Source organism: Esox lucius, chromosome 15 (genome assembly GCF_011004845.1).
Source record: "Esox lucius isolate fEsoLuc1 chromosome 15, fEsoLuc1.pri, whole genome shotgun sequence".
In the NCBI taxonomy this organism is placed as follows: Eukaryota; Metazoa; Chordata; class Actinopteri; order Esociformes; family Esocidae; genus Esox; species Esox lucius.
The window spans coordinates 21,656,338-21,682,297 of NC_047583.1; the positions used below are offsets into that span (position 1 = coordinate 21,656,338).

The 25,960-nt window shown below is 44.0% G+C and overlaps 1 protein-coding gene across 2 annotated transcripts; it reads left to right on the forward strand.

Annotated features, from left to right (window-relative positions):
- Window positions 1-454: 454 nt before the first annotated feature.
- On the forward strand, window positions 455-25,219 carry ttbk2a (tau tubulin kinase 2a). Of its 2 annotated transcripts, XM_010897281.4 has the most exons (14): window positions 456-826; window positions 4,567-4,749; window positions 5,534-5,681; window positions 8,133-8,347; window positions 8,528-8,632; window positions 8,835-8,993; window positions 9,116-9,241; window positions 9,638-9,795; window positions 10,029-10,239; window positions 10,326-10,549; window positions 10,931-11,525; window positions 16,251-16,616; window positions 17,427-18,460; window positions 19,177-25,219. In XM_010897281.4, exons 2-14 carry the CDS (start codon window positions 4,678-4,680, stop codon window positions 19,655-19,657), a joined length of 3,894 nt encoding a protein of 1,297 aa, XP_010895583.2. In that variant the 5' UTR covers window positions 456-826; window positions 4,567-4,677; the 3' UTR covers window positions 19,658-25,219. The 2 variants fall into 2 exon arrangements, with proteins under 2 accessions (XP_019909867.2, XP_010895583.2); XM_020054308.3 differs by lacking the exon at window positions 16,251-16,616 and having other exon boundaries at window positions 455-826.
- The last annotated feature ends 741 nt before the right edge of the window (window positions 25,220-25,960 follow it).

The window sequence follows — 25,960 nt, forward strand, 5'->3', positions numbered from 1 at the left end:
TATTGATTGGTTCCCACATTTGTTTCAATGTTGTAATGTTAGGTTTTGGTTTCAGCAAATGCTCAGTGAATTGTGGTTATTAACAACAATTTATAAAATGTTGGGGAGAAGCTGTAGAGAGTCAAAACCAAAGTACACGTGATATAATTTACTTTACGTATGTTACACGTACAGTAACTAACATGTAATTCACACTTGGTAGGCACGGCTGCTAAATGACTATAATGTACATTCTTGTTCATGCTCCAAAATCTATATGCTGTCATATCTGGAGTTTCATTGCTGAAAGCCTCATTAAAATGACAGATTAAACAAACATAAAATAATGTCATATTTTAACTTGCCGTAGCTAGTACAGTAACTGAATGCATGTACCTCATGTCGGGCAAATAAGTGAAGTACACATTTATTACTAGGGAATATTGGGCGCGGCCACGCTCATGAATCATAATTACACGTGCACTAGTGCTTTAAGTCCGAGCTCGTTCACAAAGAGAGCTGTTGCGAGGGGGATAGCATCGTGAACGCGTACGCAGGCAGACTGATCATTAGAGAAGTGTAGTCACGTCACGGATCTGCAGCGAAAAAGAGAGATGCTGAGGTGACAGTGAGAGAGGAGAAAGGGGGATGATTAGTTAAATCTTATTATTCCTGCTGCTAAATGAACATGTCTGCGTATGAATATCAGCATCAGAACCATCAGCACATGGACAACGCACCCACTATGGAATTCCACTCGATGTCTCAACATTCCATCAAGACAAACATAAAGGATTTTTTCTAACCACACCCGGCTCTTTTTGGATCAAGGATTGGAGCGGCCAAGGTATGTATGGAGTATGGACACCGCTGCTATGCAATCGGGTACAGTAATGACAGCTTCGCTACGTTAGCTGTTGTCAACATTACCAGGCCACAACTACATTTTAAAATGACGTATGTTTCATTGCTGCAAGGACGTTTTATCATTATATGCAGTACTATTCTATTATAGAACGCAATGTTTTCCCATAGTTAATGCAAAGAGGCACTCTAGCATAGCCCGTGTGTACACTGTTCGTGTACGCGCAATCGTAAATCTGCTGTAGCAACGGGCTAGCTACGCAGCTTCGCTATGCAACAACACAAGCGCAGTGGTGACATTAAACAACCAAATATGTAGTTACATTGTTATTCCAGGGTAACAGCTCCCCCGTGCGCGTTTCTATTGTGCATTGTCCGGCATTCATATTGACCTGTAATCAAATCAAATGAACAGTTGTCTGGAGCTTGTTCGTTAGCATTAGATCGGACCCAGTATGACAGTCTGGCACATCTGTCAAAAGACAGATTTTGTATCTGATCTATCACTTCGTCCATGTTGTGGTTATAAGTTTGTGTGTGTGTGTGTGTGTGTGTGTGTGTGTGTGGGGGGGGGGTGATATTGGGAGAAGACCCCCTACATCCTTCATTGCTAATATGGCCACTCCTGACTGTAGCATCAGGTTACGAGGGGAGACGGAACGGTCTGGGGCAGAGACGGAGCAAGGCCTCCCTCCCCATCCAATAACCAGGCTGGCTGGTCTCCAGGGCGTTAAACAGAGAGACCACTGAACAACCAGGCAGCAGCAGCTACAGAATCAGTCACTTCTTTCACCCCAACAAGAGAGCGTCTTCAAATGGCACCCTTTTCCAAACATTGTACACTGCTTTTGACCAGAGCTCCTACTCTTATTTTGGGAGGCAATGGTACATTGATAGTTCTTAAAAGGACAGGTCCACTGGGCCAGAGCTCTGAGGCAGTCTGCCATAACGCCCTCAGATTAATTCAATTAGAGCTAACATGGGAGATGTTTCCCCTAGCTTAATTTGTCCTGTTGACTTGACACATGTATGTATATGTGAGGGAGTGTGTCGAGGGCGGATACATTTCTGTGTGTGTGTGTGTCCACCAGCTGTGTTTGTGTGTTGGGGGTAGAGAATGTGTGTGTATGTGGTGTGACACCGCTCAGTCATATGGAATGGAAGTGTGCCGATCCAACAGAAAGCCATCTGTCTAAACATCATAATTCCCTGCTAGTCTTCCTGTTGTCTGGAGAGGCGAGCAGAGGGCACTTCCATCGTCACGGCGACATAAGGCACAGGGTCAGGGAGCATGACTCACAACGTGCCCGAGAAAGAGGCCAAAGGTGTATGACTATAATACCACATTGTGTGTTATTCTGACTCATGGTTCGTGTAGGGGATCAACAGAACAGCAGTGTTGTGTTGTGTTGTGTTGTGGAGTCACACGAATGCAGCGTGTTCCAAATGACACCCTGTACGGTACAAGCAATAGTCCTGGTCAGATGAAGGGCACTTAATTGGGTGCCGGAGTGAAAACAAATGCTACATTGTGACTCTCAGATGCTTCATGAACAAAGGTCTTGATGTATAGGTTGACGAATGGATGGGTTACTTTTTACTGCTGTACAAAATAGTGCTCTTTTTCTATCAGAAGAGAAGAGGTTGGAATGGGCCCTCTGTGACCTTGCCACTTAGGAATACTGCTGAATATGTTTTATTTGTAGCCTTTCACACGGAGACAAGGAGTTCAGGCTTCCCTAACTGTGCAATTTCCATGCCTCAGGGCTTGAGCAGTAGATGGATGTTTCTTATTTTGACCTTCAGACAGAGTTCTTTTCAGTTGGAGCTGCTGCTTCTGCCCGGAATCCACCCCATCTCTCAGCAAGTATACTTTCTCGCTTACACAGTAGTCTTATCAACTATTACTACTACACCAAGCTATGTAAAATGCATGGTTCTCTGCTTGTCTTGTCTAGAAATAGAACCGCTGTGTCCTTAAAAAAAAGCTTTGTGTACTACTGATGGCTATGTTGAGTTTGTAACTGCTGTCCTCTGCAGTCTGATTGATGAGAGGAAGAGTAACAGAGGAAGACACACCCAGAGACTGCTGTCCTCAGCAGTCTGAACCAGAAAAGTGAGGGAGTGATAGAGAGACAGACAGAACAAGAGAAAGCGAGAGGGAACAGAGATGTTGCCTAGCTTAGGCCCTTGGCTCCAACAGCATATCAACAACATCGTATCAGATTTCACTGATCTAAGTGTGTTTACCTCAGCACTGTAAGGGCCATTTCCCACCAAGTCCCACTGCATCTTGGGATCGCTCCTCAGCTCCTGTCCTGGAAAGACACTGGGCGCAAGTCAGCAGCCAACGTTCGGGGAGGGGCTTCTGTGACAGAGACATTCTGAATGTTTTCTGACACTGATTCAGATCAATTTGGTAGTAATGTTTTCTTAATAATTCCAAAATGTGAATCTCAATTCAGGGGGTACAATAGGTGTGCGTTTGATATTGGGGCGGACACATTTCATATTATTCACATTGTTATAACTGAGCAGGGACCGCCTGGGTTTTAACATTTGGGGGGGGGGCACGTCCCCATTGTTCCTAGAACCTTGTCTCAAATATCACACTGGTTTTTCTGCTCTATACATCAACCACGGCCAACTTGGCTCTTCTTTTGGTCATGTTTGTGTGACTCAACCAGAAACAGCTTAATGATTGGTCAAAAAGCAGTGCCTCCTAAACAGGACATAGGCTGCAGTTCATGAGAAGAAAACACTGCAACTTGATGGCGACTGCAGTTAGAACGGCATGAACTTTGATCACTTGTTATCTGTAAAATGAATCGAAATAAATGGAACCCTTTAAATTCTCATAACGCAACACACTTCGATCCCTGACTGTGCATCTGTTACGTCTCTGACCGACTGGTAGAGTCATTTCTGAAATAAGCCTGACTTGATTGGTTACTACACAAGTGGCTGTCTTTTGGTTGTGTTGTGGTGTTGTCGATTTGTCGTAGATGTGTTATTCAGTCGTACTGAGATGTTAAGGGGTGCAGGCTGAATTAGTTTCATATATGTGTTGAACTGTGTGTGTAACCTAGAGGAAGGCTATTGCATAAATCACCCTGCTTTCAGTGTGTGTGGTCAGTTGCAGGGTTTTGATATGTGTGGATGGGGCGGGCCGACGACATCGACACCAGGGAACAGCAGTTGTGGCAGCTGCACATAGGCCACGCACCACAGACTAGGCTTAGGTAGCACACGCTATTCCTCAGCCTAAGGGGTCAACTTTCAAAAGCTAAGTTTTATTCATCTGGCCCACAGACTCCACTTCAGCTGTCATCAGCTGTCATTCCCGCTGACTGGTTGACATTCCTCCTGGCCACGAGGACTTAACATCAATGACAGATGTTACAAAGCTGTGGTAGAAGAAGTGTCGATCAAAGCTATGTCTTAACTGTTCAAATTGTCTTTGGCTTGAGAGCGCCGGAGATGTTCATATTCTTTTGGGTCTGATTTGTGGCCAGACAAGGGCAGTTATTAGAAAATGTATAGGTCTATTATCATTTCTACATACAATCTATTTTTTGATTTTCAAGAGTGGTGTGGATTATATATTTCTCTAAACCTACCGTGGGCCAGGTTGAAAAGCCCAATCCAGTCAAAACATCAGTCAGTGCACTTTGGTATTGGTGAACTTCTGAGTATTCTGCCTCTCTCCTGGCCTGGGTTTAGGTTTCCTCAGAGTCCTGATGCCAAGGCCAGTTTAGCCAGGAGGCTCGTATTTGGCAGGAGTTCCAAGCAGAGGGAGACGCTCCGACAGAGCAGCTTTCCATCGCCGGCGGCATGAGTGCTGTGGCAGCGGAGCAAGCTGACATTCTCAGTGTGCTTGTCGTGGTCAAGGAACGATGGAAGGTGGTAAGTGGATGTGTGGGTGTGTGTGTGTGTGTTCCCTTCATGTTACGCCACCCCCCACTGAGCGCTCCCATTCATCACAACAGGCTGTTTTTGTTCTCCAAACATTTGTGGCACTTTGCTCCATGTCCCTATCTATCCCAGTTTCTGTCCTGGACAGTTTGGGGTCAGCTCCCTTTGTGTGCCGCACCAATCAGCTCTCTGACACCCAGTGGAGTTTAACTCAATATAGCAGTGGATAGGCTATTTTTAGCCACTCAGTGTGCTATTATCAGCAGTAGACCTAGGACCTGTCTCCCCTGGTCCGCTCCGCCAGGGTGTGTGTGTGTGTGCCTGCCTGTGTGTGTGTGCGCCTGCCTGTGTGTGTGTGTGTGTGTGCTTGCAGGAGTGTGTGGAAATGTCCCGCAGCCATTAAGCTAGCAGGGAAAGGGTGTCATGTTAGGTTACTGTAGCCAGGACTGGGAGTAGGAAGTTGAAAGGCAGCTCCATCGCTCCACTTCCTGTCTACAGAAGTGACCGAGGGGCTAGGTTACGTAAATCTCCCACCGCTAATCCGTTTTGAGTTGAGCTGCTTGGGTGATGCGACTTTGTGTGTACGTGTGTGTGCGTGTGTGTGCACAGTTGTGTGCGTATGTGTGTGTGCACATACTGATTACAGGATGAAAGAAGCATGTAGTGTGTTTGTGGGACTGGGTGGAAGGGGACTGATGATGGAGAGAAACACATAAAGAAAGAAGTCTGTGTCTTTCATATCATGTCCAAACACTTTGCCCTGGGATGAATGCAGGCAAAAAAGATCGGTGGCGGAGGCTTTGGGGAGATCTATGAGGCGCTGGATCTGCTGAACAGGAGCAGTGTGGCTCTGAAGGTGGAGTCAGCCCAGCAGCCCAAACAGGTTCTCAAGATGGAGGTGGCTGTACTGAAGAAGCTCCAGGGTGAGACTCCAATTAACTGCACTTCCACAAATGCAGCCCTTCCATCCTGATATCAACTGCAACCCAACTCTAAACCTGACCGCAATCAAACCCTGCAATAATACCTCATAGTAATAGTATAGTGGATTATAATATTCTCCTCATAGTTATAGTATAGTGGATTATAATATTCTCCTCATAGTAATAGTATAGTGGATTATAATATTCTCCTCAGAGTTATAGTATAGTGGATTATAATATTCTCCTCATAGTAATAGTATAGTGGATTATAATATTCTCCTCATAGTTATAGTATAGTGGATTATAATATTCTCCTCATAGTAATAGTATAGTGGATTATAATATTATTCTCATAGTAATAGTATAGTGGATTATAATATTCTCCTCATAGTTATAGTATAGTGGATTATAATATTCTCCTCATAGTAATAGTATAGTGGATTATAATATTATTCTCATAGTAAAAGTATAGTGGATAATAATATTCTCCTCATAGTAATAGTATATTGGATTATAATATTCTCCTCATAGTAATAGTATAGTGGATTATAATATTATTCTCATAGTAATAGTATAGTGGATTATAATATTCTCCTTAGTAATAGTATAGTGTATTATAATATTCTCCTCATAATAATAGTATAGTGGATTATAATATTCTCCTCAGTAATAGTATAGTGTATTACAATATTCTCCTCATAGTGATAGTATAGTGGATTATAATATTCTCCTCAGTAATAGTATAGTGGATAATAATATTGTCCTCATAGTGTTGAAGTGTATGCTTGTTATGTTTAGATAAAAAAGGACCATCTGATTTCTAACAATAGTAATAGTACAGTGGATTATAATATTCTCCTCATAGTAAAAGTATAGTGGATTATAATATTCTCCTCATAGTAAAAGTATAGTGGATTATAATATTCTCCTCATATTAATAGTATAGTAGATTATAATATTCTCCTCGTAGTAATAGTATAGTAGATTATAATTTTCTCCTCATAGTAAAAGTATAGTGGATAATAATATTCTCCTCATAGTAATAGTATGGTAGATAATAATATTCTCCTCATAGTATTATTATAGTGGATTATAATATTCTCCTCATAGTAATAGTATAGTAGATAATAATATTCTCCTCATAGTAATAGTATAGTAGAAAATAATATTCTCCTCATAGAAATAGTATAGTGGATTATAATATTCTCCTCATAGTTATAGTATAGTAGATTATAATATTCTCCTCATAATAATAGTATAGTAGATAATAATATTCTCCTCATAGTAATAGTATAGTGGATTATAATATTCTCCTCATAGTTATAGTATAGTAGATTATAATATTCTCCTCATAGTAATAGTATAGTAGATAATAATATTCTCCTCATAGTAATAGTATAGTAGATTATAATATTCTCCTCATAGTAATAGTATAGTAGATTATAATATTCTCCTCATAGTAATAGTATAGTAGATTATAAAAAAAACTCCAGAGGATCAACAGACCAATTTGGAGAGAAAGTCCCTTAGGGACATTTCCTTTTCCTCTTGTTCTTTCTTCCTATTTCCTACCCTTCTTTTCTCTAATACTTTTTCTTTCTTCCTCTCTTTCCTACCAGCATTAACCCTCTCTGTCTCCTTTGTGTCTGTTTCTCACTCTCTTTTGTCTTAACGGAAAATCAATGGTCTGGGATCATGTTTGCTTTCTAATGGGTGTGTGTGTGCGCGTGTGTGCGTGTGTGCGTGTGAGCATGCACGTGACCCTCCATGCATGTGTTACGGTTCTGTAATTTCCTGAGGAAGGGATGATGTAACATGAAACCAGCTCCACACTGCCCATCCTCCCAAACCACCACCATCTTTCCTCTAGCCTCCCTTCCACAACAAACACTGATTGGAAGTCTGTCTGAAAAAATGGATTCATGAAGAATATCAATTCCAAATCCTCCATGAGCTTAGTTCATCTTTCCAACTCTGCCTGGACCACAAATATCTGCTTGTTTTACTTCAACGTTAGTTGTCAGTGTAAAGACAAACAGACTACATACAACATGTCTATCTTGGATGGTCAGCCCATGTGTCTACAGCTGTGTCTCGGGTTGACAATGGAGAAAAGACTGTTTGTATGGAGGAGTAGAGCACTGAAGCTCCCTCTTCTGTGTGTGTGTGTGTGTGTGTGTGCTTGTGTGTGGTGAGTGTGAGTGTGTGTGTGTGTGTGTGCTGAAGGGTGTGGCTGGAGCCTGGCTGTGCAGCTTGATCCCCCGGAGACGAGGACACGCACATAAATCCAACATGGGTCTCGTGCTGTGGGGGAAGGGGCACAGGACGCTGTGGAGACACATGCTGTATCATATTACCACATTAGATCATGACATTACATTAAGATGTGGGACTTTGTTTCAAAGCAAAAAACCTGTGTAAATGTCCGATTCCGTCCCCGCGCTCCCCCAGGTAAGGACCACGTGTGTCGCTTCGTCGGATGCGGCCGCAACGACCGCTTCAACTACGTGGTGATGGAGCTCCAGGGGCGGAACCTGGCCGACCTGCGGAGGAGCATGACCCGGGGCACCTTCACAGTCAGCACCACCCTGAGGCTGGGCCGACAGATACTGGAGGCCATAGAGAGTATCCACTCTGTCGGCTTCCTGCACAGAGACATCAAACCAGTGAGGCACCATCTGACCGTGTGTGTGTGTGTGTGTGTGTGTGTGACTGGAGTGTGTTAGGGCATGAGCCATAGGGACATGTGCAATTATTTGACGCAGTGAAACCATGACTGAATCAGATGATGACCATGGATTTAACAACTCCCCCCCGCCTCTCCCCCCCCCCTCCCCCCTCTGTAGTCCAATTTCGCAATGGGCCGTTTCCCCAGTACCTGCAGGACGTGCTACATGCTGGACTTTGGTCTGGCGCGTCAGTTCACCAACTCGTGCCAAGAGGTCCGGCCGGTATGTGTCTTGTGGGGTGGAGTGTCACGGTCGGGTTTCTACTGATCCACACTGTGTCTGTCTTTTGAATGTGTGCCATTGTCATGAAAGGCGCCCGCTGTCCTAAGAACGTCCGTACAAAACGAGTAGGTCACGGCCTGAACGTCTGTGCAACGTCACTGGTTTCTTGGGGTGTTAATGGGGTAGTGTCTCTGTCCCCTAGCCTCGGCCAGTAGCGGGGTTCAGGGGTACGGTCCGTTACGCTTCTGTCAATGCACACAAGAACAAGGAGATGGGTCGGCACGACGACCTGTGGTCTCTCTTCTACATGCTGGTGGAGTTCATGGTTGGCCAGTTGCCATGGAGAAAAATCAAAGACAAGGTAAGACTGTCTGAACATTCCGTCCTGCAGACCAGCCAATCATTACAACAAAAGTTTCAGTGAAATGACCTAAATGTGAATGTTCATATAAATCGTGTGACAACGTGTGAAACCTTCCTCAGGAGCATGTAGGGAAGCTGAAAGACACGTATGACCACCGGCTCATGCTAAAACACCTGCCTGCCGAGTTCACTGTCTTCCTGGATCACATCGCTGGTCTGGATTACTTCACAAAACCAGACTATCAGGTAGCTGCTGGTCTTTCTGTCTGTGTGTGTGAACAACCTAAACCAGTCAGACAATCGGGTATATATCTGCCTTTTTAAGCGACTGTATGAGTGAGATCAGTGTCTGTGTCTGAACTTTTAGAACTACTAATCATTATGTTAAGACAATAGAGTTTGTCTCATCATTGATTTACACACCATTTGGTGTCTGGGGCCACTGATTGCCATTATTCCAAAGGTTGCTGGTTCGAATCATGAGCCAGCAAGGTAACACTTGTGTTATTGTGTCCTTGACCAATGCTGTTCGCTAACCCCTTATCCCTTAGGGGCTAAATAACCGTGAAGGTCATTTAAGGAGGAGGAGGAGGAGGAGGAGTTTCGTCTCATGACGTGACATCGTGTGACGTTGTGTTGCAGCTGCTGATGTCAGTGTTCGACAACAGTATGAAGACCTACAACGTGGTGGAGAACGACCCGTATGACTGGGAGCGGACCGGTTCTGACGGGACGCTGACCATCAGCACCACAGCCAGCACCCCTCAGCACCACACTCGCCTCACACCCGCACTCATGGGGTACGATACCTGAGGGAGCTGGGGATTCACCGGTTCTAACGTCTCATCAGACTTTACTTGGAGGGCTTTGATTCTCTTTCACACACAAAAAACACTTGCACAAATCACTCGGGTTTTTTAAGTAATGAATCTACCATTTGAATGAATAAATGAATTGGATGGAGCAATGAAAGATAGAATGAATCGTGCTTTCAGTAAGTGACGTCAGAGTAACGTATTTTTAACGCTTCCAGCATGGCGAACGCCTCCCTGGTTCCGGGAGACCTGGCGAGGGAGAACACGGATGATGTGCTGCAGGATGAGCAGCTTAGTGACAACGGGGAGAACAACCCTCCTCCAGACCGCCTCCCCGGATCCCCCAGCATGCCACGGGCTAACCAGGAAGCAGACGTCTGGGAGGAGCTGGACCGCAACCGCAACCGGATCAGGAATGCCGCCTGGAAGGTACAGCTGAAAACGCACATGCACCGGAAAGACTGAGTTTAACCATGAACCCGTACCAACATATCCCCTGGTTCTCTCCCCACCAGGCAGCCACAGAGGAGGAGCACAGCAACAACCTGGGGGCCCTTCAGAGCCCCTACGCCAACCCCAGTCTGGGCTCTCCTGTTCGGGTACACTCTGAGTTGGTGGGCTCAGGGCAGGATGGTGGTGGTCCCTTGCTCAGGAAGCTCCGTAACATCCACAGCTTTGAGCTGGACAGGAGGCTGACCCTGGAGGCCAAACCCAGCCCGGAACGCTTCCTGGAGTCATGGTCAGTACCCCCATCAACCCCCTGAATCTACACCACACTATTACAACAACCTGGAGTAGGGCTCCTCACAATGTGATCAATGAACTGACATTACAAATGAAATCGTACATCCAAATGGTCTGACTCTGGTGAATCTGTCTTTCTCTGTCTGTCTGTGTGTCCCTGTCTATCTCTCTTTATCTATCTCCCTCTGTCTGTCTGTCTTTGTCTTTCTGTCTCTGTCTGTCTCACACTTTCCATTTGTCAATTTCTCTCTGTTAATCTCTGTCTGTCCCTGTCTTTCTGTCTGTCCGCCTGTCTCTGTCTCTCTCTGTCTGTCTCTCTTTGTCTTTCTGTCTCTCTCTTTTCCATTTGTCCATCTCTCTGTCTGTCCCTCCTCAGCTCAGGCAAGCAGCTGGAGGGTTCAAGGCAGCAGCAGGTGAATGGGTCTGACATGGGTCAGGGCCTGGCTCCGTCTGTACCCGCTGGTGGTCCCACAGGACCCGGCCGTGGTGGTACGGACCGAGTCTGGCACTATGACGAAGAGTTCCAGTCTGGTGGCGGCACCAATGGCAGCTCGCCCAAGCCGGCGTCCCCTCACTCCCCCGGCTCCCCTAGCAGCGGGGGCTTCGTGGCCCTCAACCTAAGCTCCGGCAGGGGGGAGGTGGACTCCAGGGACTGGGTGATGGTGGAGAGGCCCAGCGAGTCCCCGGAAACGGGAGCCAGGGCAAAGGCCACGACCAGCCCGTCTGAGGAGGAACAAGAGGACCTGGAGTTGATGGAGGTGCCTCCGGGGGACAGGGAGAGTTCGAGGGAAAGCTCCGGTCCTGGGCAGGCTCATGGGGACAGGGATGGGGTCGTCCAGGGGTCACCAGGGCAGAGGGGCGGATCCCCCAGAGCAGACAGGCTGGAGCTGAGTGTGGGACTCCCTGGAAGCCTGCCACCTGTCACTGCTTCCAGCCCCGCTGAAGCCCTGGTGGAGGGAGCGCTCACACAGGCAAGTACTGCATGGACTAGTGTTACAGAGTTCATTGGAAAACATCACACTGCAATGCCACTCTAAGGAGAGTTTCCTGGCCCCTGTGCCTTTACATCTGCATTGCTTGCTGTTTTGAGTTTGAGGCTGGATATCTGTACTGTAATGATTTTATGCAATGCTACATTTGATTGATATACAGTTAGGCCCGGAAATAATTGGACACTGACACAAGTTTTGTTATTTTGTCTGTTTACCAAAATATGGTTACAATTAAATAATGAATTTAACTGTAATTTAACTGTTCAAGTTACCGTTCAATAATGAGTGTGGGCTTAAAGTGAGCTTTAATTTGAGGGTATTCACATCCAGATTGGAGGAAGGGTTTAGGAATTACAGCTCTTTATTATGCGGCCCCCTCATTTTCAAGGGACCGAAAGTAATTGGACAATTGACTCAATTATCCTTCATTATTTCTTCATCAATTAAGCAGGTAAAAGGTCAAAGGAGTCCTCAATGCAAGTGAAACAGGCCATCCTTAGGCTGCAAAAAAACATTTCCATCAGAGAGATAGCAGGAACATTAGGAGTGACCAAAACAATAGTTGGGTACATTCTGAGAAAAATAATGCACTGGTGAGCTCTGCAACACAAACCGCCTGGACGTCCATGAAAGACAACAGTGGTGGATGATTGTAGGATCCTTTCCATGGTAAAAAAAAAAAACCTTCACAACAGCCAAGTGAGGAACAATCCAGGAGGTAGACATATCATTATCCAAGTCTAACATAAAGAGAAGACTTCACAAGAGCAAATACAGAGGGTTCACCACAAGGTTCAAACCATTCATAAGCCTCAAGAAAAGAAAGGACAGATTAGATCTAGACAAAAAACATCTAAAAAAGCCATCCCAGTTCTGGAACAGTGTTTTTTGGACAGATAAAACTAAGACCAACCTGTATGAGAATGATGGGAAGAAAAAAGTATGGAACAGCTCATGATCCGAAGCATACCACATCATCTGTAAAATATGATGGAGGCAGTGTGATGGCATGGGCATGCATGGCTTCCAATGGCATTGGGTCACTAGTGTTTATTGATGAGGTGCCCGAAGACAGAAGCAGCTGGATGAATTCTGAAGTGTATAGGGATATATTGTCTGCTCAGATTGAGCCAAATTCAGCAAAGTTGATTGGACGGTGCTACACTTTACAAATGGACAATGACCAAAAACATACTGCGAAAGCAAACCAGGAGTTTTTTAAGGCAAACAAGTTAAATATTCTGCAATGGCTGAGTCAATCACCTGATCTCAACCCAATCAAGCATGCATTTCACTTGCTGAAGACAAAACTTAAGGCAGGTAGACCCACGAGCAAACAACAACTGAAGACAGCTGCAGTAAAGGCCTGGCAAAGCATCACAAAGGAGGAAATCCAGCGCTTGGTAATGTCCATGCGTATCAGAATTTAAGCAACCATTGCCTGCAAAGGTTTCTCGACAAAGTATTAAAAATCTAAATTTTATTTATGATTCTGTTAATTTGTCCAATTACATTTGAGTCCCTGACATAAGGGGACTGTGTATGGAAATGGTTGCAATTCCTAAATGTTTCATACGATATTTCTGTTCAACCCTGAAATTCAACCCTGAATTAAATCTGAAAGTCTGCACTTGTATATCAGTTGTTTCATTTCAAATACATTGCGGTGGCGCACAGAGCAAAAAGTATGAACATTTTGTAATTGTCCAAATATTTCCGGACCTAACTGTAATTCATTTATACTGCATACATCAATGTTATCATGCTACTAGTGCACTTCTCACTGTAAAACCTTTCATTATTACAGATACTTCCCTGTAAATCCTTTTACTATTACATACTTTGCTGTTAAATCTTCACTTTTACATACCTGACAGTAAAACCCTTCACCTTGACATATCTCACTGTAGATCTCTTCACTATTAAACAGTTGTGATCAAAAGTTTGCATACCCTTGGAGAATTGGTAATATATGTACCATTTGTAAAGAAAACATGATTGAGCGGGCAAAACACGTCTTTTATTTCTTATGGGATTCACATTTAACTGTAGGTCATAACAGAATGGCACAATCATAAAACAAAACATGGCAACAAAGACATTTTTTTTACTGACCCCTGTTCTTTATATTGTGTATTGCCCCCTTTAGCATCAATGACAGCGTGGAGTCTTTTGTAATAGTTGTCTATAAGGCCCCGAAGTCTTGCAGGTGGTATAGCTGCCCACTCGTCTTGACAAAATGCCTCCAGGTCATGCAAAGTCTTTGGTCGTCTTGCATGAACTGCACGTTTGAGATCTCCCCAGTGTGGCTCAATGATAGTAAGGTCAGGAGACTGTGATGGCCACTCCAGAACCTTCACCTTTTTTTACTGTAACCACAGAAGGATCATCTTGGCCTTATACTTAGGGTCATTGTCATGCTGAAGAGTCCAAGAGTGTCCCATGCGCAGCTTTCGTGCAGAAGAATGCAAATTGTCTGCAGGTATTTTCGGGTTAACATGCTGCATTCTTGCATCTTGCCATCAATTTTCCCAAGATTTCCCGTGCCTTTAGAGCTCACAACCCCCCCAAAACATTAATGAGCCACCACCATGCTTCACAGTGGGGATGATATTCTGTTCACTATAGGCCTTGTTGACCCCTCTCCAAACATACCCCTTATGGTTGTAACCATAAAGCTCTATTTTGGTCTCGTCACTGCAAATTACAGTGTGCCAGAAGCTGTGGGGCGTGTCAAGCTGTTCTCGAGCATATCGTTACCTGTCTTTTTTGTGGCATTGGCGCAGTAAAGGCTTCTTTCTGGCAAACTATGTGATAGTAAATGGCTTCATATGATCACTATCCTTAAATAAAAGACACTTTTTTCCATATCAGTCATATTTTCTAAATCAATGCCAAAATTTCACAATTTCTGCCAGGGTATGGAAACTTATGAGCACAACTGTAAATCATAGTATTATTTTATATATAAACTACCTTCTGTTCTGTGGGTAAATGAATGTCATCTACCCAGCTTGCTTGTAATTTCTTTCTTTAAAACTGGAACGTCGGCTCTGTTCTCTCTGTTCTCTCTCCATTCTCTAATACAGATGAGCTGACATATATTTTTATATTATATGAATATATATATATTTTTTTTTAATAGTTTTGGTTTGTAATTGTTTTAGATGTTCATTCCTTATAAGAAAGTATAACTTTTTTATAAATGAATGGAAAAAGAAACCTTCCTGAATCCTGTCACCATTTACAGTTCACTGATTATAGCCTAAATGTGCAGAATCCAAGTTAGGCAAATTTAACTTCTTGAGATATGTTGTATTTCTTCTCTCCCAAAAATATTGGAATCAGAACCGGGATTCGATATAAACTGGACTCAATAAGCGGAATCGGAATCACTGGAATTGAAATGATACCCAACCCCTACTCGTTATTGATCAATACTTACCTGTTACTTATATCACTGTAAAACACATTCATATTACATATCAGACTGTAACACACCTTCCTATTATATGGTCTAACTCACCGTTACAAACTTTACTACTGCATACCTCAGTTCAACATAACAATCCGGAGAGTACTAGACAATACTTTGGACACACCTACTCATTCAAGTGTATTTCTTAAGTTTCACTATTTTCCACATTCTAGGAAATTAGAAAATACTTCTTAACCATGAAACTACATCATGTAGCAACCAAAAACAAATCCCAAAATGCATTTACATTTGAGGTTTTTCTAAGTAGCCACCCTTCATTAGAGCAGTAAAAAGTGATGGGATGTCAAACCCATGGTATAAGTTCTCATATACCACAGCTATAAGCTAATCAGCATCTAGAATTCGGTCAACCTGGTTTATAAGAATCTGCATACCACTTGTATGACATCACACCATTTTTTACTGCTCCAAATTCATTGGTAACCGGTTTATAATATTGTAGCATGGCGTCTCTGGGTTTTGTGGTATATCAGAGCTAAGTGCTCTGTCCACGTAGAATAGCACTTAGTCATGTTATATTGGCCATACACCACACCCCCCTTAATGCCCTATTGCTTAAATGTACACAGAACTAGACACAATAGCACACTTTACCTGGGCCTACACTAGTGTCATGCAGTAGTTTGAAGTGAAATGGGATTATGATGATTGTTAATGTCATGCAAGCTTGCTTCTGTGCGTGGGAAAGCTTCATAAAAGACAACTAATCTGGAATCTGGCTTTGTTTGAAAGATGCAGATGGTTGAACGGTCACTTTGATTTGCGTTTAATATAATTATTAGCTTTTAATTTCCCGCTTTCATTTGCTATGTTGATTTATCTCTGCTGAGTTTCTGTCCTGCCCTGGGTCTAAACACTCTCAAACAGTGCCATCGGAGGAAATTATAGTACACTAACTCATAAAATTCCTCTTAGGAGACGTTTCAGATCTCAGGATTCCTTCTGCCTAGCCGCCCACCCCCTCAACGTTTTAAGATATACTACACCCCCCCCCCCCCCCCCGATTCATTTGGTGCCCCCCACTTCCCTCACCATCTCCCTCTGTCCACACCTGTTCTTTAGCCCAGTCCTCCACGCACTCTACCTGTCCGAATCATCTCTCCTCTTTTACTATCTGACCTCTGTTTTCACCCCCCCCCCACACTCCTTCTCCGCTCCCCTCCCACCCCTTTCTCTCCTCACCCACCTCCCTCCCCCTCTCTCAGCTCCCCACCTCTCCTCCGTCCCTGCCTGAGGAGATGCTGGCCAGGATGTCCAGTCCCCTGCTCCTGCGCTCTCCCAGCCCGCTCACCCAGACCCTCCTCACCACCTTGTCGGACCCCCTGCACCAGAGAGACCCCCCTGGGATGAGGCGCAGCTACTCAGCCGACCAACACCACCACCAACAGCACCTCCTCCGTCCCACCTTATCCTCCTCCTGCCACGCCTCCCTTCCTCCGCCACCTCCTCACCCTGGTTCAGCCCGTAACCAATCGCCTGCCGGGCGCAGGAAATTGCCCGCGATCCCGGCGGGTGCCGCCAACTGCAAGTTCCCTTCCGTTATACGCATAACGCGAGCCCAACTCCAGCAGGTGATGACCAATACGTACCCCCCCCCCCCCCCCACCTCGAGGCCACTAACCAATCAGTTGTCTCTGTCTTCCTCATAACCCACCTACCTAAGTCTATTACTCCCTCCGCTACTCATGTTTGGGTTGTCTTCAACTTGTTGTTTGGTTGTCCTTTCTGCTCACATCTTGTCCCCTTTCGCTGCTAATGCGTGTGTTTGGTCTTTGTCTTGTTGTGTCGTTGCCGGGCCGGCTGCTCTCTTCAGAGAGCGGTGGATCATTGCGATGCATACAGAGCATGCTCAGAACTACGTGTTTGTAAGCCTGGGGGAGGGTGGTGGTCAATTCCATTTTAATGGACTGAACAGATTTGAAATGGAATGGAGCCCAAACCTGCTAGGACATTGGATTGTGCTGTGAGTCATGACTGCAGGTTGCGTGACTGTGACTTCTGTTCTGGTGGGTTGTCTCTATTTTCTCAGTCGTTTTCTCTCTTTCTTTTATACTAATTTCTCCCGTTTTCTGCCCGCTCTTTTTTGTCTAGTGCTTGGTTGTATGAGTGTTTTTACTCTTGTTCCAGAACTTCTTGGTGTTTAAAAAAAAAAGTGTGATTCAGCTTTAAAAGTAATATGAAATACACCAAGCTAAGACCGGGGTCTGTCTCCGTCCTGGTTTGAGACAAACAGCCTGACTGAGGTTGTCTTGATATGATCCTGTGGCATGTTATATTCTTAATTCAGTCTTTTCACATAGTCTCTTACATTGTAGTGGTTGTCTTTGTTAACTTGCCCTTTCTTTCTCTCTCTTTTTCCGACTCTACCCATCTGTCTCTAGTTGACAGCTCAGCGGTCCCAGACTGGCTCAGATCGGGCTCCACAGTACCTCCAGCTGGAGAGACGGGGGGAACCAGCCGCAGAGACCCAGCAGCCCCAGGATAATGCAGCTACCGTTGACATCCACGCCCCCCATGGCCTGGATTGCCTGCCCACCTCTACGCATGCCTCCTCCCAGCCCGGGAGCCCCACCACCCTTGATGAGTTTCCCCTGGCTGATACCCAGGTCAACGGAGGACAGACTCACCCCAACCCCCAGACCCATGCCAAAGCCCATAGCCCCTTGCCAAGTCGGGTGTCATCTCCTCGCTCCCCACTCTCCCTCTGTTCTCCTCATACTCCACGCTCTGATTCTCCTCGCTCCCCCCTCTCCCCCTGCTCTCTTCATTCTCCACGTTCTGATTCTCCTCGCCCCCACCTCAGCCCAGTGTTGGCCAACGGACACCTCTCTCCTCCAGCCAATGGCCAGGAGGCCGGCTCGGATGGCGGAGCCTTCCCGGAGTTCAAAGACCGTGAGGAGGACCAGCTCCAGCCCAACGGTGGAGATGAGGAGAACGCCGGTGTCCAAGCGCCAGCTCTGACTTCCTCCTCTCCGCCCTCCGTCCCACGTAGAGACCCCTCCCGTAGGCTCAGCCGCATCCCGGTCTTGGAGGCTTCTGGCCTGTTGGACCTCCCTCCTGCGCCTGGTTCGGCCATGGAGAAGCTGCTCCTGAAGAAAGCCCACAACCACGGTGGAGGAGCGCCCTCCCCAGTGGCCTCCCCCTCTCTCCCCCACCGCGGCCCCGCTGTCGCCTCGCTCCCTCGCGGCGAGCCGCTGTCCTCCGCCTCGGACCGCTCGGAGACAGGCGACGAGTCGTTCCAGGGATCGCGCTCCGACCGCCAGGGGGAGGACGCCCCGTCCCTGTCCTCCTCCTCCAGCCCCCTGTCCCGTAAGAGCCGGATCCCTCGGCCCGTCAACCCACCGAGCCTGGCTCCAGAGTACCTGCCACGCCCACCCCCGGGGAAACCGCCCAGTCGCGCTGCAGTGGAGGGCAGGTAATATTACGTTTAATTCTTCATGTACAGGACCTTTGGAAAGTATTTAGACCCATTCACTTTGCGTTATAGACTTGATTTACTATAGATTAAACATATTGTTTAAACACGTTTTTATGTGTGCCAATTTATTAAAAATGAAAAACTAGAGGAAGAAAATCTGTGCCAAGTTTGAAGCAGCACACCCAATAAGACTAAAAGCTGTGATTGCTGCCAAAGGTACTTTTAAGAAGTACTTAAAGGGTCTGAATACCTATTCGCATGATTTATTTTATGTTTTCTTTATTGTCAATAAATTGGCACAAATTTCTAAGATGTGTTTTTGCTTGGTCATGGTCGGGTATTGTGTGTGAACTGATTTTTTTTAATCAATTATACTGCTCTGGAAACAATTGGAAACCTTTTTCTTTCCTTTCCAAAAGTTGAAAAGTTACGTTTTGAGTGAGGAACCGAAGCGTTCAATTTGCAGTGGTCTCTTAATTTTAACCCTTCAGTTCCTCACTCAAAACCTTCCTTTTCGACTTTTTTGGAAAGGAAAGAAAAAGGTGCAGTGGTCTCTTCATTTTTTCCAGAGCGGTATGTGTACCACACAACAAAATGTATAGAAAGTGAAAGGGTTTAGACTATTATGAATGGTATTTTGCCTTAATGTTCCTTTGTTACATATTTCATGTTTTAAACACATTTCCCGCCTACTCTTCGTCCTCCAATCCAAGACTGAGGCGGTACCGTATCCGTGCGGGCAGCACCAGCGACTCCGACCTCCTGACCTGCCTGGCCCAGCTGATGCACCACGGTCATCCCGGCGCTCCTGCCCGCGGCTCCCCCCAGCACGGACGCTCCTCCCAGCACGGAGGCTCCCGGGTGGGCGTGTGTAGCCTGACCAGCTCCCCCCACCATCACCGTAGCTCCAGCGCCTCCCCGCGCAGCTCCTCCTCCCTCCAGCGCTCGGTCTCCTCCTCCCCCTCCCGCCATGAACACCGCGGGGGGGAGAGAGGCGTGTGCCTCGGCCGTTCCCGCTCCCCTCCTAGCTTCTCCGGGTCCCCCCCTCCTCCGCGGCGCTCCTACCCCCACCACCACCAGGAGATGTGCTGTGGCCGCCAGGCCCGCTCCGTCCCCTTCCACCACCCCAGGGGTAAAGCCTGCAGCCGCGAGGAGAGGGAGAGGAAGTGCTCCGGCAAGCTGAGCAGCAGATAGTGGACGGCCGCTCCAGCCTGGTGCGTCTGATCCCCCTGTGCCAAATGTCTCCGAGTGGGAGTGCAGATCCTGGAACAGTTCTCCTCCGTCCATGTAATTGTTTTCAGTATCACCTGAAAGGTACAACTGTTCCTCGATCAGTAGTCCTATTCTCAGATGGTTTGTGAATACGTCCAGCGGTGGAGGTCGGCATCCGGAGGTTTGGCCACAACAGACAGTCCTAGTTGAGGTTGATGAAGACCCCGAGGCTGCTGCCAGAGAATAACTAGCTTTGTCCCCTTTGGCCTCCCTCTTTTAAACATTCCCCTGTTTCTTCTGCAGTGACTTCTGTTTTGTCAGAGTTCCATCTGTCATTAATGCAGTCATGTGAAAAAGTAAGTACACCACCTAGAACGTTTTTGTTTTAAATATTTGCAGATATGGACATGTAATCTTCACTTCAACACTATTGACAGAAAAAAAGGAACCTAATTTAAGAAATTATACTGAAAGATTATACTTTCAAATATCCACAGAAATGGAGTTTAATAGTAAATCATTAGCTTTTGTTCCTTGTTTTGCTGAAATTACTTCATACAGCTGTTTCCTATAACTGTTGGTCTCTAACATCGACAGGAAGGAGTTGTTGCCCAATCTTTATAGTTTTACTTCAGTTGTGTCAATTTTGAGGGCTTTTTTATTCAGGCCCAGCTTCAAGTCCCCCCACAGTATTGCGATAAGATTGACATCAGGGCTTTGGCAGGGCTTTATGGGGCATTCTGTTATAGATTTGCTTGTGTGTTTTGGATCATTGTCTTGTTGCAAGATTCATTTTCGGTTCAGCTTCACACTTTTGAGAGATGGTCTTGAATTCTCTAATACAATATGGAATTCATTGCTGACTCAGTGATGTCAGGCTCTGAGGCGGCAAAGCAGCCCCAAACCATAATACCACCACCTCCATGCTTAATGGTTGGTTTGAGTTTCTCCTGTTCATAGGCAATTGTTCGTTGTCACCAAACATGGTGTCTGGCATGGCAGCCAAACAACTCCACATTAGACTCATCTGTTCAGAGCACATTATTCCAGTTGTTTCGTCTTTACACAGGTGTTGTCCAGCAAACGTCAGTCATGTCTTGATATTCTTTTTTGAGAGCAGAGGATTATTCCTTCCTGAATTCCCATGTAGACCAAATTTGTGCCGTCTCTTTCTGACAGTTCACTCATGTACTTCAATATTGATTGTAGCATGAGAAGCCTGTGGATTCCTTGATGTAACCCTGGAGTTCTTAGAGACATATATGAACATCTTTCCGTAAGCTCTCGGATTTTGGTAGGACGACCTGTCCGATGTAGAATACCAGTGGTCTGGAATTTGTAGGTGATCTGTTGGACACTGGAAATATTTACTTTTAATTGCTTTAAAATGGTTTGTAACCCAACCCAGAATCATGGACATCAATAACCTTTAGTCTGAGGGCCTTGGATAGGTCTTCTGATGTGTTGCCACATGTGTTGCCCCATGATGTGTTACCACATAAAACTGCCATGTAGTTAAGACCAAACCAGATCAAGTTTCTATTCTTCAGGTCTGTACTCTAAAAGCCCTGTTTTGGTGGATCTCATTCTATTTTTAGCCATTAGCCATATGTGTTGGGAAAGTTAGGGGTGTACTAACTTTTTCTGCTTAAGGAAATTGCATTTCTGTTTATTTTAATTGCATAAACTGTTTCAGGTTTTTGGTGTGACTTATTTATTTGGATTACCTGAACATGGCCGAACATCAATGAACATGGCTGGAATTTAGCTGAAAAAAGTATTTGTCCAAATAGGTAAAAAATAAAAGAAACTCCAGGCGGTGTAATGTTTCACACAACTGTATGTCCATTTTAATTACCGTATCTCGTGCAAAAGGTATCCATGAGAATTATGCTGTGTATAAGATTTAGAGATACTTAGGCTGTCTTCATCAATACATTTTAACTTATCCCCATTTAGAATACCTTAAGACGGTAATGGTGGAAATTCAATGGAGGAGCACTTATTCATTAATCACCAACCAATTGACTATTGACTAATTACATTGCTCTTTCCACCGTAATGCCCTGGAAAGTGCAGGGTATAGCAGGGTTTCCTGCATGGCCAAGACGTTCTCTACAGAAATGTACACTAACTAACAACATGTACACACTAACTGACAAGGTCACCGGCTGGTGGGTCCTCTTTCTCTCGCCCTCTCTGACATTAGAAATACTTTATAGTGAATGTCCTTTACTTCAAAGGCATCTAAAGCCATCAGTCGATCAATAGAAGGGTGATCTTACTTTTAATACAATCATATAAAGTGTGAGTTTGCTCACATATGTACATGTGCCTGCTGTGTGGATTGATTGATTGATCAGGGGACTCCAGCTAAATGTGCGATCAAAGTAGCCATGATTCCCTTTGCTCAGCTTGAGAAAGGAGTTGGACTTTACGTCCCATTTCTCAACACTTCTGTCCTGGACTTGAAAGGGAATGACCGGTCTGAGACATAATGGTAACACTCCCTAGCCTTGCCCGTGCTTACATAAATACAATGACTTTACGTGCACACTTTGGAAGTATTGGGACACTGCAGACAAGTCATATTGTACTCTTCGGGGTTGGGGTCAATTTCGTTTCAATTCCTGATGATTCCGAAAGTAGAGTGAAATTCCAATTTCCTTCAGTCCCTTTTCAGTTAGGAATTGGATGAATGAATCATCTTGTGACTGACTGAAGATGAAATGAAATTGAGCCCAACCCTGGTATTCTTTAAGGGACTAGTAGAGAATACATGGCAACACTAAGTAATCATTAACCCTTGTCTTAATGTGAGTCTTGTCTTGGCACTATGGGCAGCTTTGGGTTTCTCTACAAGGTATGCTACTCATTTTGACAAAAGAAGCCAAATAAGACTTATTTGCGCTAGCAGCAAAGACAGTCCTTTTCATGTGGACACACCAGTATTATTCACTACAAGGGAAAGCAAAGTGAATGTTTCTATTGTATTTATTCAGACATTATTTGCAGAGTGCTTTTTTGTTTAATATATTAAAGAGTGGGAATGTTTTTGAAATAAAACTTAATTTATCCTGTTTTGTATCAAGTTGATGACAGGTCCAACATTTCTGTCAAATAATGTCACACTATTTATGCCATATAAATATATCATATACCAAAACAATGTTTCAGTCTCCCAAAGGATAAAAAAATAAACATGCGCGAGAGAATGTTTTTTTTGTTTTGTTATTACATGTTTTTTGCACTTTTATCAGAAACAGTTAATATATTGTTTGAGAACCAACCCTATTCCTTCATTCAGACCGAATGAACACTCTCATTTAAACCCTTGATTAACCTTTCTTTTACTTACCACACCTTGTCCCTACAACTCTGCTTGTAAGATACTGTGATATAACTAATCCTAGCTTCCAGCACTACTACTCTTTGCATGCGCTGCCTACAGAGAAAAAATACAATGAAACAATCAGCTAATCAGTGAAGAGAACAGCATACCAATTCCCACAATGCATTGTTATTGTCCGAAAGGGAATTATTCTTCATACTGGATAGTATTATATGTGTTTTGTATTTCCTTTCTCATTGCGATCTCGATCAATCTTCACTTTTATCGTCCCACCTGGTCCACAGCATTAATCAGTCTTTTAGTTCACTAAACTATTCATTTGGTTGAGTAGTACTCTTAGAAAGTATGCTTTATTCATTTGGTTGAGTAGTACTCTTAGAAAGTATGCTTTATTGATTTGATTGAGTAGTACTCTTAGAAAGGTATGCTTTATTCATTTGATTGAGCAGTACTCTTAGAAAGATATTCTTTATTCATTTGATTGGGTAGTACTCTTAGAAAGGTATGCTTTATTCATTAGATTGAGTAGTACTCTTAGAAAGTATGCTTTATTCATTTGACGTTGTTCCGATTTACTGATTTTCATGAAGTGACATTGTATGTATGTGACGAGGACAATTGTATTATACAGCGAATGAGAAACAGATTGAGTTGGGAAACTGTTATTGTGTAATAATATAATCTAGGCCAAGTTATTTGTTGCGCTCGGTAATTGTGATTGATTTTCCGTACCTGCAAACATTCTGGTGAGGTTCCAGGTTCATTAAATTACAGATAGATTGATAGAGGTTGGATTTCACCATTCTGTTTAACATTACAGGAACCCCACCAGTGACTTTATTTATCTGATGACCTATTCAACATGCGCTCCAGTGTGTGAGGCAGCCAGGAACTCCCCTTCTAAGTTGAAGAGCAGCTATGATATGACTCTAGAGGCAGACAGGGTTCAGTCAGTCAGTCAGAAGCCTTAATCATGTTCAGTTCCCCTGGCTGTGTAAAGCAAGGGATAACTAAATAGTGTCTGTCTGTCTGCGCTAAGGATCCATCGCTACACTTTCTAGCAGCTAACCAACTCTCAAGCCCCTTCCATTATCTCTGTAAGGTTCTCCCTTATCATCCTTGATGTGTGTGGTCCGATATTTCTTGCCTATATTTGACTGACCAGTGGCAGAGTACGGGTTTGTGGATTGGAGATAGGTATATTTGCTTTCTGTGGGTAGCTCTGCTCTTATTGGCCACATCGGCCCAATAAAGTTGCCCTATGGCTGGACAGAATGTGTGGATTTAGCATCAGTAGCCAGTCTCTGAGCTGTCTCTGGATTCTGTAATCAGAACCGAGGTTGAAATGTTGCAAATTCCTCAAGGGTGTACGATAAAGACAGTTTTTTGTTGTCTAGAAAATGCGAACATCCACATAGTACCAGACACAGCAGTATTGAGCTATATTTTACATTCTTGGTACCTCCATAAGCTAACAAACTTCAGCTGTAGTTGCTCAAAACATTTAATATATACCTGTAAAATGTTCAAATTATTTATATAAAAAATAATCTTGATTAACCATATGTCACTGCTTCAGTAAAATGGAAAAGCTAAAGGAATAAACAGTGCTGCTGATTTTGGAGGAAAAAAAATAGATAATCATAGTATTTGTATTTTATTGTTATTATTGCACAGTGGTATATTCTTACTTTCCTGACTGAGATTATGATTTGTCACTAATTGTATGGTGGTGTGATTGTAAAGGTGTTACCAAGGTGACATAGACTGCCTGTATCTGTGGTCCAATGATTGTACTCATTGATGGCCATAGATACTGTGTTCATGAAAGTGTTTGGGCCAATAGGCCCAACATCTAAAACAACATTGACAACAACAATATGATTTGTTTGATATCTGGCATGGATGTTCATCGTTGGCACCCATTGCCTCTGTGGTTTCAGTTTTAGATATTTCTTGAAATGGTTCACGTTTTAGTCCTGTGTTGAAATGTAAGTTTTAAAATGTATGTACAGTCACATGGAAAGAATGTAACAGGAGGATCTCATTGTACATAACTGTAATTATTTGTTTATTTTATCATTTGTACCATATTTGTACAGTGTTTTTTTCTGTTTGTTTAAAATTATTTTGTATTTTATTTTTATAAACTGGTTATCAATAAAATACTCATTCAGCATGCAGAAAAATAACACACACCTGACTGGGTGCTTATATCCTTTTTTTAAGTAGTAAGTAACAGGTAGATGTTTGTACAACTGCAAAGCTACAGTTAAAATTTTGTTATTAAAATATTACATTTGCCTACTGTAGTACTTCAACATAATGATAAAGCAAGTTTTGGCATACTAGAGTACAGGACAGTGCCTTTGGAAAGTATTCAGACTGTTTCACTTTCTCCACATTTTGTTGTGTTATAGACAATTTCGTATTGATAAAACTCTGAATAATAACGACAAAGTGAAAAAAAAAACATTTAGAGATGTGTGCCACTGTATCGTCAATCCACTCTATCATAAAGGCCTGTTTGATGGAGTTCTTCAGAGATGGTTGTGCTTCTGACGGGTTCCGTCATCATAAAAAAACTTTTAAGCTCTCTTAGTGTCCATTAGGTTCCTGGTCACTTCACTGCCCATGGCCCTTATTGCATGGTTATATTATTTTTATCTCTAGGAAGTCATGGTGGTTTCAAAAGTCTATTTCATAATGATGGAGCCCACTCTGCTCCTGGGAATGTAATGCTATGACCATGTTTTTATTACCCTGCCCAGATTTTCTTGGATTTCATGGCTTGTTTTTTTCTCTGACAGGCACTGTGAAATGTGGGATCTTGTACAGGAAGGTGTCTTTTTAAATCCGGTCCAATAAATTGCCACAGGTGGAACCCAACTTTTCAAGGATGATCAAATGACATAGGATTCATCAGACTCCAA

Coding starts and splice junctions, on each gene's coding strand:
- ttbk2a (XM_010897281.4), top strand. CDS start 4,678: ATGAGTGCTGTGGCAGCGGAGCAAGCTGACATTCTCAGTGTGCTTGTC. Junction 4,750..5,533: donor TCAAGGAACGATGGAAGGTG/GTAAGTGGATGT, acceptor GGATGAATGCAG/GCAAAAAAGATCGGTGGCGG. Junction 11,526..16,250: donor TGGAGGGAGCGCTCACACAG/GCAAGTACTGCA, acceptor CCCCTCTCTCAG/CTCCCCACCTCTCCTCCGTC.